Source organism: Chlamydotis macqueenii, chromosome W (genome assembly GCF_036417535.1).
Source record: "Chlamydotis macqueenii isolate bChlMac1 chromosome W, bChlMac1.mat, whole genome shotgun sequence".
Classification (NCBI taxonomy): domain Eukaryota; kingdom Metazoa; phylum Chordata; class Aves; order Otidiformes; family Otididae; genus Chlamydotis; species Chlamydotis macqueenii.
Genome location: NC_141592.1, coordinates 32,669,438 through 32,684,898, shown reverse-complemented (window position 1 = coordinate 32,684,898; position 15,461 = coordinate 32,669,438). Strand labels below are relative to the sequence as shown.

Sequence of the window (15,461 nt, the reverse complement as noted above, 5' to 3'; positions counted from 1 at the left end):
TGTCCCGCACAACATCCCTCTCTCTAAACTAGAGAGACATGGGTTTGATGGACGGACCACTCGGTGGATAAGGAGTTGGCTGGATGGCCGCACTCAGAGAGTGGTGGTCAACGGCTCGATGTCCATGTGGAGACCGGTCACGAGTGGCGTCCCTCAGGGGTTCGTGCTGGGCCCGGCCCTGTTCAACATCTTTGTCGGCGACATGGACAGTGGGATAGAGTGCACCCTCAGCAAGTTCGCCGACGACACCAAGTTGTGTGGTGCCGTCGACACGCTGGAAGGGAGGGATGCCATCCAGAGGGACCTTGACAGGCTGGAGAGCTGGGCCCGTGCCAACCTCATGAAGTTCAACCAGGCCAAGTGCAAGGTCCTGCACCTGGGTCATGGCAATCCCAGGCACAAATACAGGCTGGGCGGGGAATGGATTGAGAGTAGCCCTGAGGAGAAGGACTTGGGAGTGCTGGTGGATGAGAAGCTTAACATGAGCAGGCAATGCACCCTTGTGGCCCAGAAGGCCAACCGCATCCTGGGCTGCATCAAGAGAAGCGTGGCCAGCGGGTCGAGGGAGGTGATTCTCCCCCTCTACTCTGCCCTGGTGAGACCCCACCTGGAGTACTGTGTCCAGTTCTGGAGCCCCCAGCACAAGAAGGACATGGACCAGTTGGAGAAGGTCCAGAGGAGGGCAACAAAGATGATAAAAGGGCTGGAGCACCTCTCTTATGAGGCCAGGCTGAGAGAGTTGGGGCTGTTCAGCCTGGAGAAGAGGAGGCTCCGGGGAGACCTTATAGTGGCCTTCCAGTACCTCAAGGGGGCCTACAAGAAAGATGGGGAGAGGCTGTTTAGTAGGGCCTGTTGCGATAGGACGAGAGGTAATGGTTTTAAAATAGAGGGGGGTAGATTTAGATTAGAAATTAGGAAAAAATTTTTTACGATGCGGGTTATAGAACACTGGAACAGGTTGCCCAGAAAGGTGGTGGAAACCCCCATCTCTGGAAGTGTTCAAGGCCAGGCTGGATGAGGCTCTGAGCAACCTGACCTAGTCAGGGATGTCCCTGCTCCTTGCAGGGGGGTTGGACTAGATGACCTTTGAAGGTCCCTTCCAACCCTAACCATTCTATGATTCTATGATTCTATGATTGTATAAGTCAGAAGCAAAGCCCAGAGTACCTTGGAGCATTGATGGGCCCCACTGGGGGCCATTCCTGACAAAGCCTCCCCAGGGACTCGTTAGAGCAGGTCATTGGCGGCTGTGAGTGCAGGGAGGCAAAGGCCCTGTGCAGGGGGCTGTAGTGCAGAGAAAACTCTTGGTTTTGTCAGAAAGCAGAAATGGCCAGAGCCCCCGGCCCTGGGAAGGCACATCCTGTCCCTCACGCGTGGCTCAGGGCTCTTCCTGGGGGCAGGGAGATGTGAAAATGACCAATGTCCACTGCAGAAAAACTGTGCCGCGTCTCTGGACTTACCCAAGTAGAGGCAAAGGAGAAACAAAGTCCACAACCCAAAATCCTGTTTCTCCTGGGAGACCTGAGTGGTGTGGGCAGCTGCCGTAGCCAAGGGGACAAAGACCGTGGTTCCTTTAGGCCTTTCAGTCTCGCCAGAGCCCTTGGCCATCTCTGCTGCGCTGTGCCACACTGTCCATGCCTGCGTCTCTTTCCTTTTGCCTGATGACAATAATCTTTATTTCCCACCTAGCTCTCACCCTGGCATTTTCCTGCCCTCACCGATGTCCCTGCACCCTCACTGGCTGTTTTTGAAACATAAGCCATGGGTTGAGCCAGACTCTCTCTGGGAGGCCTCTTGCCCCACAATGCCACCCTTTGATTGGATTTCTTTTTCCTTACCTGCAATGTGGACCTTCCAAGCTGCAATTTATGGAGGTTTCCTGCTCTTCCCACTACCAAGAAACACTCTACAATCTGAGACATCACCCTTCAAGCAGTTGAAGGCTACTGCTGTAGTACGCTGGTCCTGCACCTCAAATGGCTACAGATGCCCAGGTTCCTCATCTTCTCAATACAGACCCCAAATCCCAAAAGTCCAGGAGAGCATTCCCCCATGTTGGGTCAGGGATGATCTTCCACCTTCCCTTCAGCCAAGGCTGCCTAGCAGATGTCTGTTTTCTTCCAAGTCCTTAGTTATTGCCATTTTTCTTCTCACCCTTGTCAGGTGGTTCGGTGATCCTGACCAGGAGACCGTTGTACATCAAGGACTTAGTGATCCAGAGAACAGTAAACCTGAGTGTAGTTGTCATGGATGGGCCATTCAGATCACTTAAAGTACCACAGTCAGCAAAAGTGATTTTATTGAAATGCGATGTGTAACATTGCGACTTGACAAAGGCTGATGGGAAGGTTCAGCTTGTGACTGCACAGAGGATGTAACAATGATTCAGAGTCACCAGCACAGAATCACCGTTACCAATACAAAATCCTGGTGCACTGTGATACCAGGCCATGTGCGATGTCGGTCACGTGCCAAAGATTTGCTGTTTGTAAGAGATCTCTCAGCCTGGAGGAGCAAACGGGAGAGGTGTCCCAGCTCAAGGGGAGATCAGCGCCATGCAGCCACGGCGCTGGGCAGGGAGAGCTCAGGGAAGGCTCCCTTTGGCTGTCGTATTTACGGGATCAAGTGGTTGGCTGGTAGTCAAATTGCATGTGATGGGAAAGGTGTGCGTGAGACTGCTTGTACCCACAGCTTTCTCTGTCCCTTGAGAAATGAGTCCTGGAAAAGCCACCAGCTATTCATGTGTTAATCGTGTGATGGATGTTCCAAGCTGATAGGCATCGATGCTCACTGTGTCACTCATTATGATGCCCCTGGATTCCATTTTGAGTTCCAACTGAATATCTCTCTGCTGAGCTGGGAGGACGCTGTCCTTGCAGACCAGCTGTACTGAGCTCTGCTGCTCTTCCAAGCTTCTGACCAGTGGGTCCCCACTGTGGATACCACTGGTGGGCACTGCTTGAGAGCAAAGCAATAACAGTGAGGTCTGCCCAGCTTCTGCACCCTTCACTGCTCACAGCTCCATTTAGATGTGAAATGCAGATGGGAACTCTATGAGTATAAACACGTCCTTGGGACACAGTTTCTCCTTTCAAAGCGTACATAGGCAATGTATTTTGGAAATAGCTGCATAGATCTGGATTTACATTGCAGGAGAGAAATTGTGATCATCTTGCTGTCCCGTGGAATCATAGAATCATAGAATCATAGAATGGTTAGGGTTGGAAGGGACCATCAAAGGTCATCTAGTCCAACCCCCCTGCAAGGAGCTGGGACATCCCCAACTAGATCAGGTTGCTCAGAGCCTCATCCAGCCTGGCCTTGAACGTTTCCAGGGATGGGGCTTCCACCACCTTCCTGGGCAACCTGTTCCAGTGTTCTATAACTTGCATTGTAAAAATTTTTTTCCTAATATCTAATCTAAATCTACTCCCCACTATTTTAAAATCATTAATCCATGTCCATGGCCTATGAAATAAAGTTCAACATTGTTGAAGTTCTTAAAGTGAAGAGTTTCTGCACACTTGTTAAACCAACGTCATTTCTGCCCCAGACTTTCCTGAATCCCCTCTTTCTCTCCATATCCCCGCACTGAATTGCTAATCCTCCGTCTTCTTCTGTCTCAAAATGAAATTCAACCTATTTCACTTCAGCATGACCCCATTATTTCAGGTCTTTTCCCTGCCTTTAACACCTTGGCTGCTACAGACACCTGGTTCTCTCTGTGCCCTTCCATGTGTCTCACAAATCCCTCACAATATCCAATCTAATCCTCCCCTGCCGCAACTTGAGGCCATTTATTCTCATCCTATGATTAGTTACTTTTGAGAAGAAACGAGCACTTGCTCCCCTACAACCTCCTCCATGTAGTTGTAAAAAGTGATGGGGTCTCCCCTCAGCCTCATCATCTCCAGACTAAACAATCCCAGTTCCTTCAGATGCTTCTCAGCAGACGTGTGCTCTAGACCCTTCACCAGAGTCGTTGCTCTTCTTTGGACACCCTCCAGCAACTCCTCAGAATCACAGAATAGTTAGGGTGGGAAGGGACCTTTAAAGGCCATCCAGTCCAACCCCACTGCAAGGAGCAGGGACATCTCCAAAAAGATCAGGTTGCTCAGAGCCCTGTCCAGCCTGGCCTTGAATGTTTCCAGAGATGGGGCATCCAGCACTTCTCTGGGCAATCTGTGCCAGTGTTCTACCACCCTCAGTGTAAAAAAAAAATTCCTAATACCTAATCTGAGTCTAATATGCAAACTTCATGAGGTTGGCACGGGCCCACCTCTCCAGCCTGTCCAGGTCCCTCTGGATGGCATCCCTCCTCTCCAGCTTTTCGAGGGCACCACACAACTTGGTGTTGCCTGAAAACTTGCTGAGGGTGCACTCTATGCCACTGTCCATGTTGCCAACAAAGATGTTGAACAGGGCCAAGAGCAATAGCAGCCCTTGAGGAATGCCACTCATCGCTGGTCATCACTTGGACATTGAGCCATTGACCACCACTCTCTGAGTGCAGCCATCCAGCCAACTCCTTATCCACCGAGTGGTCCATCTGTCAAACCCATGTCTCTCCAGTTTAGAGAGAAGGATGTCGTGCGGGACAGTGTCAAAAGCTTTGCATAAGTCCAGGCAGATTATGTCAGTTGCTTTCCCCTTGTCCACCGATGCTGTCACCCTGTCAAAGAAGGCCACCAAATTGGTCAGGCACGATCTGATATTGAGGGGCCCAAACTTCCACGGAGTATTCAAGGTGCAGCCTTGCCAGTGCTGAGCACAGGGGCAAAATCACTGCCCTGCTCCTGCTGGCCACTCTGTTCCTGATACCAGCCAGGATGCTGTTGGCCTTCTTGGCCACCTGGGCACACTGCTGGCTCATGTTCAGCTGGCTGTCTACCAGCAGCCCCAGGACCCTTTCCAGCAGGAAGCTTTCCAGCCACTCTTCCCCAAGCCTGTAGTGCAGCATGGGGCTGTTGTGACCCAGGTGAAGAACCTGGCACTTGGCCTTGTTGAACCTCGAGCAATTCACATCAGCCCATCCATCCAGCCTGTCCAGACCCCCAGATGTCCCCCATTTCCCCAGATGGTGCCCTCAGCAGTGCTCCGCTAAAGCTTCAGCTAGCTCCACGTGCCTTGGACCACCTCTGGAACTTCAGATGTCACCAGGCCTTTGCGTTTGCACACCTCAGCCCTGCCCTCCATCTCCAGTAAGCAGCACGGGAGCTGCACCCAGAGGGTCACCTGCAGGTGTCTGTGGTGTGCGCGCCTGAAGGGAGTCAGGAGGAATCCCACTGCCTGTGGGTTTGTGCTGGGAATGGGGGGCAGCTGAGGACTGCAGCCAGGGCCTGGGGCTGAATGCCTTCCCTCAGCAACGGTGAATGAGATCATTCCCTGTCCCTGTCTGGGTGTCCTGTCTAAAGATGGGACAATGACACGGTGATGCTTGGGCCTAAAACGTTCTCCAATGGGAGAAAGGACACTGCAGGAAAGAAGTGTCCCTCCCCAGCTGAGGGAGCAAATCCCCCGTGCAGGCTGCAGGCTGTTTGGCAGCAGGTTCCCCTGCAGCCCCAGGGACAGCTGGAGGGAGCCCCGAGGGGACAGAGAAAGTGCCGCCTTGGGCTGGGCCTCTGCTGCTGAGCTGAGCTGGGCTGGGCTCCTGGCATGGAGGGAGCTGATGGCAAGCGGGCAGCGCTGCAGAGAGACAGCGGCTGAGAGAACTTAAAGGCAGTTGAGAGCGGGAGGATGCTGAGAGGTCAGTGAAGAGGAATCTTCAGAGCCCTCTATGTGGTAAGTCTCTGGGTGCAGGGCAATTTAGCTGTTGTTCCTGGAGAGATCTCCCAGAGCTTGTGCATCTGACAGTTTATGGGATCTGTCAGGAGGGCTCTCGGTTTCTCAAAGGGGAAGTTGGTGCTGCAGAGCAGGGCTTGCCTGCTGCACCGTCAGAGGGACAGGGCACGACGGCTGCCTTCTCCCAGGGATGGCTGCAGGGCTGTGCAGGCGGGTGTGCAGGCAGGGGTGCCCAGGGCTGTCCTTCAGAGCAGGGTCCCTGCAGCCCAGGGGCTGTGTGCTGGGGCAGGGACTCTGCCGCCTGCCAGGCTCAGCACTCAGCCTGCCCGGGGAGCTCCCAGCGCTGCTGTGGGGAGAAGCTGTGGGGGGAACGAGTGACCCACAGGATGGCAGGGTCCTTCTGCTGCTGAGAGTGTGCTGTGTGGGTCAGGGCTGCTCACAGCTGCAGATCACGCAGGGGACATTCCCAGGAGACTTTTAGCCAGAGGTGAATAAATCAGGGAGTATCATGAATGAACACACCGCGGCTTACAGACAGATCAGCATCACTTTTCCATCGTCACCAGTGTTGGTCTGAGGTTCCCAGCACAGCCTGCATACACAGAGATGCCCCTGGGCACTGCCCTGCTGCTGGGAGGGATCTGCAGGGCAGAGCCCAGCACACAGCGGGTGGGATGGGGTCTGTGAGCAGGGACAGGGAGGTGACCCGGGGACAGAGGAACAGCTCCAGGCAGCAGAGACGTGGACAAGGGGTGGGAGGACACTGCCAACAAGCACTGGGGGAGGCTGCCTTCAGGCAGCTCTCTGTTGGTCTCTCACTGGAGATGTTTTGTGAGCAGGGTCTGCTGGGCAATGACCTGACTCTCTCTTCAGACCCTCTCACCTTCGGGACCCCTGACTGTCTGCTTTGCCTGCCCTGCTGGGTTTGCCAGCTGCCCCCGGAGAGGCACAGCTCTCCTGCAGGCTCCTAGGGAGTGCTGAGCCTTTCCTTGGGCGTCAGCGCTCTCCTCACAGAGTCCTTTGCTTCTCCTGCGAGGAGCAGGGTCCTGCTCTCTGCATCAGATCTCCACCTCTGGGCTGGGAAAGAGAGGAATTTGCAGGTCTGCCCTGTGAAACTGGAGTCCCCAGCTCTCATCAGGTTTCTGGGTTTGTTTAATTTTAATTTGTGTGTGAAGTCCTCTTTGAGGCTCCACCTGTGGAAGTGCAGGGCAGCTGGGAAGAAGACTGACGGACACTGTGGGTCTGCTGACTCTGCTCTCTGTTCACATCTCCTGTGAACATCAGAGCTGTCACAGATCAGCTCCTGTGCACCCACTGCAGCAGAGCAAAGCTGACTACTCAGCAGGACACGGGCAGGACTCTGGCTCCTCACAGCACACTCAACCAGCACAAACCACAGACAGGTGGGGAATTCTGCAAGAACTTGACAGGCTTTGCTAAGAAAAGTCTGTCCTAGCTTTTCACTGTCTTTTGCTCACACAGAAAGTGCCCCCCTGCCCAGAGGGATCACATGTCCAACGGCAGCTCCATCACCCAGTTCCTCCTCCTGGCCTTCGCAGACACGCGGGAGCTGCAGCTCTTGCACTTCTGGCTCTTCCTGGGCATCTACCTGGCTGCCCTCCTGGCCAACGGCCTCATCATCACTGCCATAGCCTGCGACCACCGCCTCCACACCCCCATGTACTTCTTCCTCCTCAACCTCTCCCTCCTTAACGTGGGCTTTATCTCCATCATTCTCCCCAAATCCATGGTCAATTGCCTCTGGGACACCAGGGCCATTTCTTACACAGGATGTGCTGCCCAAGTCTTTCTGTTTTCTGTGTTCATTTCAGCAGAGTATTCCCTTCTCACCATAATGGCCTACGACCGCTACATGGCCATCTGCAAACCCCTGCACTACGGGACCCTCCTGGGCAGCAGAGCTTGTGTCCACATGGCAGCAGCTGCCTGGGGCAGTGCATTTCTCAATTCTCTCCTGCACACAGCCAATACATTTTCACTGCCACTCTGCCAGGGCAATGCTGTGGACCAGTTCTTCTGTGAGGTGCCCCAGATCCTCAAGCTCTCCTGCTCAGATTCCTACCTCAGGGAAGTTGGGCTTCTTGTGGTCAGTGCCTGTTTAGCATTTGGCTGTTTTGTGTTCATTGTGCTGTCCTATGTGCAGATCTTCAGGGCCGTGCTGAGGAAGAAATTTAACTCAATCCCAGACAAAACCAGCACGTGTACCTCCAGAACCAGCCTTCTTGCATAGGTGAAGAAGCCAGAGGAAAATAATTTGTCTGAGCTGCCACCCCGTCAAATATTCTCTGGCGCTGGGGACCAGCCCCAGCATGAGAAAAGGGTTAAGGAGCCAAGATCCCAGCTGCCAGCTGGAGGAGCAGCCACGGGGCGCTGGAGGCTGCACCTCCATGCCTCAGCAGGGCTCCCTCTCTGCTGCCTGTGTACCAGCGGGGCTGCTGCTTCCCTGGAGCCGTGGCCGTGGCCAGCAGTACGATGTGGACTTTTCAGTTCCTCGCTTCCACGCTCTCCTCTTGTGCTCTCGCATCTGTGTCAGCCCTAAGGTCTGTGTCAGCCCTAAGGTCTGGTGTGAGTGGTGACAGTCCTGTTGTCTCTGCAGGGGCATCCCTGTGGCTGTGGGCAGGAGGAGGCCGAGTGAACCCCTGTGTCAGAGCTGGCCTCCCTGCTAGCACCACCATGACCAAAGGGGCTCCTCAGGGCAGGCCCAGAAGGCTGGACACCCTTCCAAATCTGGTGTCAGGAATACACCTCAGGAGCTGCTCCCTCAGAAACACTTTTGCTCTTCTGGAGTTCAAAATGGATTTGTGGGGACAAGCCTAGAGTCCCGGGTGGTGTGTTAGGGGCCAAAGACTGGACCAAAACCTCCCTTCTTGGTGCCACTTGTCCACACAGACAGCAACTGGTCTTTGATTTCTCTGCCTGGCACTGTCCCACTTTGGGTCTGATGGCAAATGCCGACCTGGAGAAGAATCAGCAGCTGTCAGGAGATGTCAGGGGATCTGCAGGGTCAGCGTGTGAGTCTGGGTGGGCAGTGAGTTGCACCTGACAAAATGAGTAACGGCCCAAGTAGGAGTCCCCCTGAGGAAAAGGTGAACCCGAGGAGCCCGTGGGCTAACGAGGACCCTGTTGTGCCAGGAGAGGATGTGAGGAGCCACCAGGCAGAGGGACATAAGACTGGAAAGTGGTTCAGGGAAACCTCTTGGAAAGCCCACGGGCTGGATCTAGTGCAGCCCTCCCCTGCCCTTTGTGACATCAGAGACACCTCATTGTCCTGGCCAGCCTTGTCCTTGGCTACTGAGCCACCAGCAAAGACGGAAAAGGGCTCAGCAGCAGACATCCCCATCCAGTTGGGTTTGCTTCCCACTGTGACCAGCATGGCCAGTGCAGGGTTACCCCATGGCCTGAGGGCTCCACAGCCCCCTTGCTGTGCAGAGCAGCACCACCAGCTCAGGGCCCTGTGGGGAGCACAGAGTGGGAGCCAGAACTGGCCGGCCAGGCCAGCCGGGGCACACTCACCTGGGGAAAGGGTTGTCCAGGGAGAGAAACAAGGGAGCATTTCTGTGCCTGCAGGGAGGAGTCAATGAACAAGAGAAACCTCTTTCTGCAGGCACCCGCTCAGGGCAGGCTGCTCTGCTGCCGGGCCAGGACTCTTGTGCTGGCCTGGGGAGAGGGGCTGGCACTGCAGGGCACAGGCCGTCTGTGGTGGGCATCTGCTGGAGCTGATACCAGGAGTCCTGCATTTCACTGATCTCTGGGTTTTTTGTGCCATGTCCAGCCTGCAGCCCTGGGGCTGTGGGGACGGCTGAGACCCATCTCTGCCCCCCCAGGAGCTGCTGTGCCCTTCAGAGGGGCTGGGGCTGGGGGTCAGGGCCCAGAGCTCTGCAGCTGCCTGCGGTGGGCAGTGCCATGGGGCCAGCCCAGACTGGACCACTCTTCTCAGCTGGGCTGGAGAGAAAGCAGGGCTGGTGGGGAGAGTTGGGGAAGGACTGGGCTGGGCTGGGAAGTGCCTGGGAGAGGACACCACCAATGCTGGCTGAGCTGAGTGACCATGCAGGGCAAGGACACGTTCCCATGGGTGTGAGGTGCAGAGCCAAGGCATGGAGGGGCAGGAGAGAGGAGGCCGATCCGTGCCCTTGGTGGTATGGACAGACTGGGAAGGTGCCCCAGCACATTTGTCTCTCACATCACCATTTCCAGCACTGGCCGCTCACCCCAGTTTAAGGGTGAGGTTTGCTCTCTGGCCATCTTCTTCCTCCTGCTGGGCTCGGTGCCTGTGCCAGCTGAACAGCCAGCCCTGCCTCAGCCTCTCTTCTTGCCCAGACCTTGGCAGAGCCCAGAGCAGGGCTCTCTGCACACCCCTGCACGGGACACGACTGGGGCTTGGCTGGGACCTCATCGCAGTTTACAACGGCCTCAAGAGGGGCAGCGGAGGGGGAGGTGCAGATCTTCTCTCTCTGTTGCCCAGTCACACAACACGTGGAAGTGGTACGAAGCTGCGTCAGGGGAAGTTCAGCTTGGACATCAGGAAAAGGCTCTTCCCTGAGAGGGTGGTCGGTCACTGGAACAGGATCTCCAGGGAAGTGGTCACAGCACCAAGCCTGTCAGAGTTCTAGGAACATCTGGAGGATGCTCTTAGTTGTATGGGTTACTGTTAGGTAGTCCTGCAAGGAGCACAGAGTTGGACTCCATGATCCTTATGGGTCCCTTCCATCTCAAGATATTCTATGATATTCAAGTTGAGGAATAGTCCATCCCATGCAAAGAAGGAAAAGCTGGTCAGGGACGTTCTCACGGGCATCCTTGGCTGCAGCAACCATGAGCAGGTGAAATTCAGGATCCTGAGAGCAGGCTTTGGCCTGTTGAGTGACCTGCTTGGAAGAATCTTATGGCATATGGCACTGGAGAGAAGAAGATGATATTCAAGGACCTCATCTTCAAGCACAAGAATACATATGTGTGTGGGTTTGTCTGTTTCTGGGGGAAATGGGGAGCTGAGGGGATCCAAGGTCAACTTCTGGATTGACTGCAAACCCTGCTCTGGGAGGGACCTAAATTGACCTGCTCTGGGAGGGATCTAAACCCTGTGTGTGTCATATGGACATAGATTTTCCACTAACACACCCAACAGGACAGGGAGAAATGTCAGGGTTGGGGAGGCGAGGAGAAATGTTGTGTATACAGTGATGGACCTCAAGGAGACAGCTTTTCCGACCTGTCCGCACCTCCTTAGGAGACACTCTGCTTAGATATCAATTGGAGAATTCTTCTATCACTTCCTCAAAGTGCTCTTTACGTACCTGCCTCTTTACCTACCCTCTTGAAACTTGTCTAATTCCATGCGCAAGTCTTGAAGACTGGATGCAAATGATGGAAGCGACGTGGCTCTATCAGTCTTCTCTGACAGCTGCCAGTCCCAAGCAAGTATCTCAGATAAACTTGGGCCTCTGGAGCTTTACACTGGGTGCTGATGGTCAGACCACGGCGCCCTGCCTGAAAACCTGAGAACTGCTCTCACTACTTAAAAAAACCCCAAAACTCCACTTTCTCATCTGCTGAGATGATTCGATGCTTTCATGAAATATCTGTGGAGTTTCTATCCTGCAAAAACATGAGTTTTCAGATGATTTACGAATTGTGGGAGAAGAGATATTGGCCTTGCTCGGTGCTTACATTGCCAGTACTCTGTCTGTAGTGCTGTGCAGTCAATCTCCCGAACCTCCCAGGTGTTTCTACCTGTCCTTATCAAACCCCCCATGTCTGAAGTCATCTCTTCAGAAGCCCACCTGGACACACGCCCTTTCCTCCTCCAGAGGTCTTCCTCCTCTTCCTCTTTGATCATTCAGATCCCTCTCACCTGTCACCTTCCTTTGAGATGCAGGGACATAAAGCTTCATTGTCCTCCAGTAGTCTTTCCCATACTCCCTATGGACAACTCTTCAGCTCTGGTGCTGGATCTCAGTGGAAGCTGCTTAAACTAACCGTACAGCTGGGAAGTGTATTTTATTGTTGATTAAGTTCTACTGCGTTTTAGTGTTTCCTATTTGTTTTCTTCTTTCTCGCATTTCAAAAACCCCTCTGTGTCTGTGTCCACCCGGTTCCCTAAGGAAAGCAGACAGGAATTCCAGCACAGAAGCTGTAACAATCAGGTGCAGACTTCAGGAGAGAAGCCTGATGCAAAGAAAAGGGATGCAAGTCCCAGGGGGCCAGGGAGGGAAATACTGAGCTTAGAGAGGTGAGGAGCAAGGTTGTCCATACCATGCCTAGACTCAAGGGACTACTTTTCCTGCCTGTCCACACCTCCTTAGGAGACACTCGGCATCAATATCAGTTGGAGAATTCTTCTATCACTTCTTCACAGGGCTCCTGTCCTCCTTACCTGCCCTCTTGAAACTTCTCTACTTAGCTACACAGGTCTGCCATGCTTGAAGAAAATGATGGAGGAGACATGGCTTGCAAGGACTTTTGGTGTTTTAATGAGCCTATGATGGATTTGAGGTTAAGTTTATGACCCTCAGACACTGAGAAGAGACGGAACAAAGCCTTCAAGCAGGCAAAGGCAAAAGCAAAAACCCAATGTTGGCACATTTTATATCTCCTCCTCTGCCTCATTTGTGGTTTTTTTTTATTTGTCCTTCACCTCTTCTGTCTTCAAAAACTTGTCCAAGGGAAAGATTCATTAAACCATAGAATAACTCAGGTTTGAAGAGAGCCATGAACATCAGCTTGTCTCACTGCTGCTCAAGGCAGGGCGAACCGGATCGGTTTGTTCAAGGCCTCCGCCCAGCTTTGCATGATCCACTAGGAGCTGAAAGTGTGCTCCATCCTATCATACAGGGGGATGATAAAGACGTTCAAAGTGTTGGCTCAGGTGCTGGCTGCTGACGGATGCCACTAGTAACTGGCTGCACGGAGAACTTCTAACCAACGTGGACATTTGGGCGTGATCATCCAGTCAACTTCTCAGCATCCACTTCTTCAACCCAGATAGCACTAATCTGGCTAGAAGGACACCACAGGAGACCATGTCAAAGGCCTCACACAATTTTATCTACACAACGTGCCCTTCTTTCCCCTGCCTATTTTGGTTCAGCAATCCCTTTCTTGTCCTTCAAGTGCCTGGAATGGAACCCCAAGGAGCAGTTGACGGTATTCGTGCTCACTCAGGTTCACCTCACCGCGTGTACATGATGTGCAGGCTTACATCTCATCTGCAGAGGGCCAACACAGAGTCCTGACCCACACATTCAGTGTCCTTCCATGGAGGGACAAAGAACCACCAAGGAACTGGGGAGAGGCCAGTGCTGGAAATGGTGGTTGTGAGGGGCTACTCCATGATGGTTGCCTTGGGAGACTTACCCCAGAGTGTCAAGCGAACATGGGCACAGATCAGACCCGGCTGTGCTGGTTCTTCAGGTCTCTCACAGGAGGCCTGGCTGTGCAAGGACTCTGCTGTGTGCCCCAGCCCTGCACACTCACATTGTTCAGCTGGACACTGGTGTTTTCATCTGCAGGACAATTTCTTGGTCATGTTCTTGAGAGAAACTGTGGAAGAAGCCCTAAGCCTTCAAGCACCACCCTGAGGAGATCACCTTTCTTTATGGAAATAACGTTCTGGTGGCCAGCTCTGTCACAGAAGTGCCCAGTTCTTGTCCCTGCCTGTGGTCATAGGACTACCACACGAAAGAACTGTGGCCAAGCTGCCAGTACTCAGGCCTCACATCAACACAAAGGATCAGAGAGTGCGGAAGAGGAAAGAGAAGAGCCCTGGAAGACCAAACACTGGTGCTCCTGGGCAGCGCTGACATGCTGGAGCTCTTTTCCCCTCAGTCTATGTACACAATGACTGTCCCTGCAGCTCCAAAAAGACCTTGGAGGAAGGATCTCAGGGAAATAAAAAAGGTGCTGAAGTGCCCTTTAATTTGTTTAAACACATAGAGAGCATGGCCCTTCATTTACATTTACACAGCCACTAGGTCAGAAAAGAAAAGCCAACAGTGAATTAGAAAGGGGATTACAACATGATCACAATTAAAAAAAAACCACAGCAAACGGGAAAAAAAAGAAAGAAGATAGGTTGAGCCTGCAATGAAATATATTATAACTGCTATGCAGAAGACGATGGACACTTCATTGTGGTAGAAAAACATCCAGTTACCAGTTTCCAGACTGCATCCTTGAGCTCCTGGTTCCTCATGCTGTAGATGAGGGGGTTCACTGCTGGAGGCACCAGTGAGTACAGAACTGCCACCACCACATCAAGCAATGGGGAGGAGATAGACGTGGGCTTCAGGTAGGCAAACATGGCAGTGATCAGAAAAAGGGAGACCATGGTCAGGTGAGGGAGGCACGTGGAAAAGGCTTTGTGCCGTCCCTGCTCAGAGGGGATCCTCAGCACGGCCCTGAAGATCTGCACATAGGACACAACAATGAACACAAAGCAGCTGAAGGCTAATACAAGACTAACCACGATAAGCCCAACTTCCCTGAGGTAGGAGTGTGAGCAGGACAGCTTGAGGATCTGGGGGATTTCACAGAAGAACTGATCTACAGCGTTGCCCTGGCAGAGTGGTAGTGAAAATGTATTGGCCGTGTGCAGGAGAGAATTGAGAAACGCACTGCCCCAGGCAGCTGCTGCCATGTGGACACAAGCTCTGCTGCCCAGGAGGGTCCCATAGTGCAGGGGTTTGCAGATGGCAACGTAGCGGTCGTAGGCCATGACGGTGAGAAGAGAATACTCTGCTCCAAGGAAGACGAAAAACAGAAAGACCTGGGTGGAACATCCCAAGTAGGAGATGGCCCTGGTGTCCCACAAGAAATTGGCCATGGATTTGGGGACAGTGGTAGAAATTGTCCCCAGGTCTAGGAGGGAGAGGTTGAGGAGGAAGAAGTACATGGGGGTGTGGAGGCGGTGGTCGCAGGCTATGGCAGTGATGATGAGGCCGTTGGCCAGGAGGGCAGCCAGGTAGATGGCCAGGAAGAGCCAGAAGTGCAAGAGCTGCAGCTCCCGTGTGTCTACAAATGCCAGGAGGAGAAACTGGGTGATGGAGCTGCTGTTGGACATTGGCTTCCTCTGTGCATGGTGTCCTGTCATTAGAAGAAGTGTCAATGAAGAGTTAGGAATGATTTCTCTGAGCAAACCCAAAGACTTTCTCCTAGAGCCCCACCCAGCACACACCCCCCTATTCCTTTTCCACAGACCTTCCTTCAGCTCCCTGCCTGGAGCTCTGGTTGGTGCTGGTTGAGTGGCCATCAGGAGCAGGACCTCTGCCCACCGGGTGCCAAGGAGTCAGCCCTGCTGTGCAGCACTGGGTTCATGGGAAAGATGTGGGCAGGGACCACAGCTGGTGTTCAGCTTTGTCAGGTGAAACTGCTCCTGACGCAGAAAGGCCAGAATAAGCATCTGCACTGCCACTGCGAAGGATCTGGGATGGCAGAAGGCAGTTTGAGAGGTCTGGGTTTTTTAAAGCCCCTCCACCTCACCTGGGGAGTGTTCATGGGTGTCAGACACCCTCAGCATTTCTGCTGCACTCAGGGAGAACAGAGCCAGTCCTGTGAGGCCAGAGGATTGCCTGTGGCTTAGTGCAGAGTGAGGGGACCTGGTCTGTTCCATGATCTCTTTCCCAGCTGCCTTCAGCTTGCACCATTCTGAGATGGAGAGTGAT

At 53.4% G+C, this 15,461-nt stretch overlaps 1 protein-coding gene across 1 annotated transcript; it reads right to left on the bottom strand.

Moving 5' to 3' along the window:
- Positions 1-13,903: 13,903 nt before the first annotated feature.
- LOC147596632 (olfactory receptor 14A16-like) lies at positions 13,904-14,938 on the bottom strand. Its single transcript, XM_086769573.1, has one exon. It carries the CDS (start codon positions 14,888-14,890, stop codon positions 13,904-13,906), a length of 987 nt encoding a protein of 328 aa, XP_086625699.1. The 5' UTR covers positions 14,891-14,938.
- Positions 14,939-15,461: the final 523 nt, after the last annotated feature.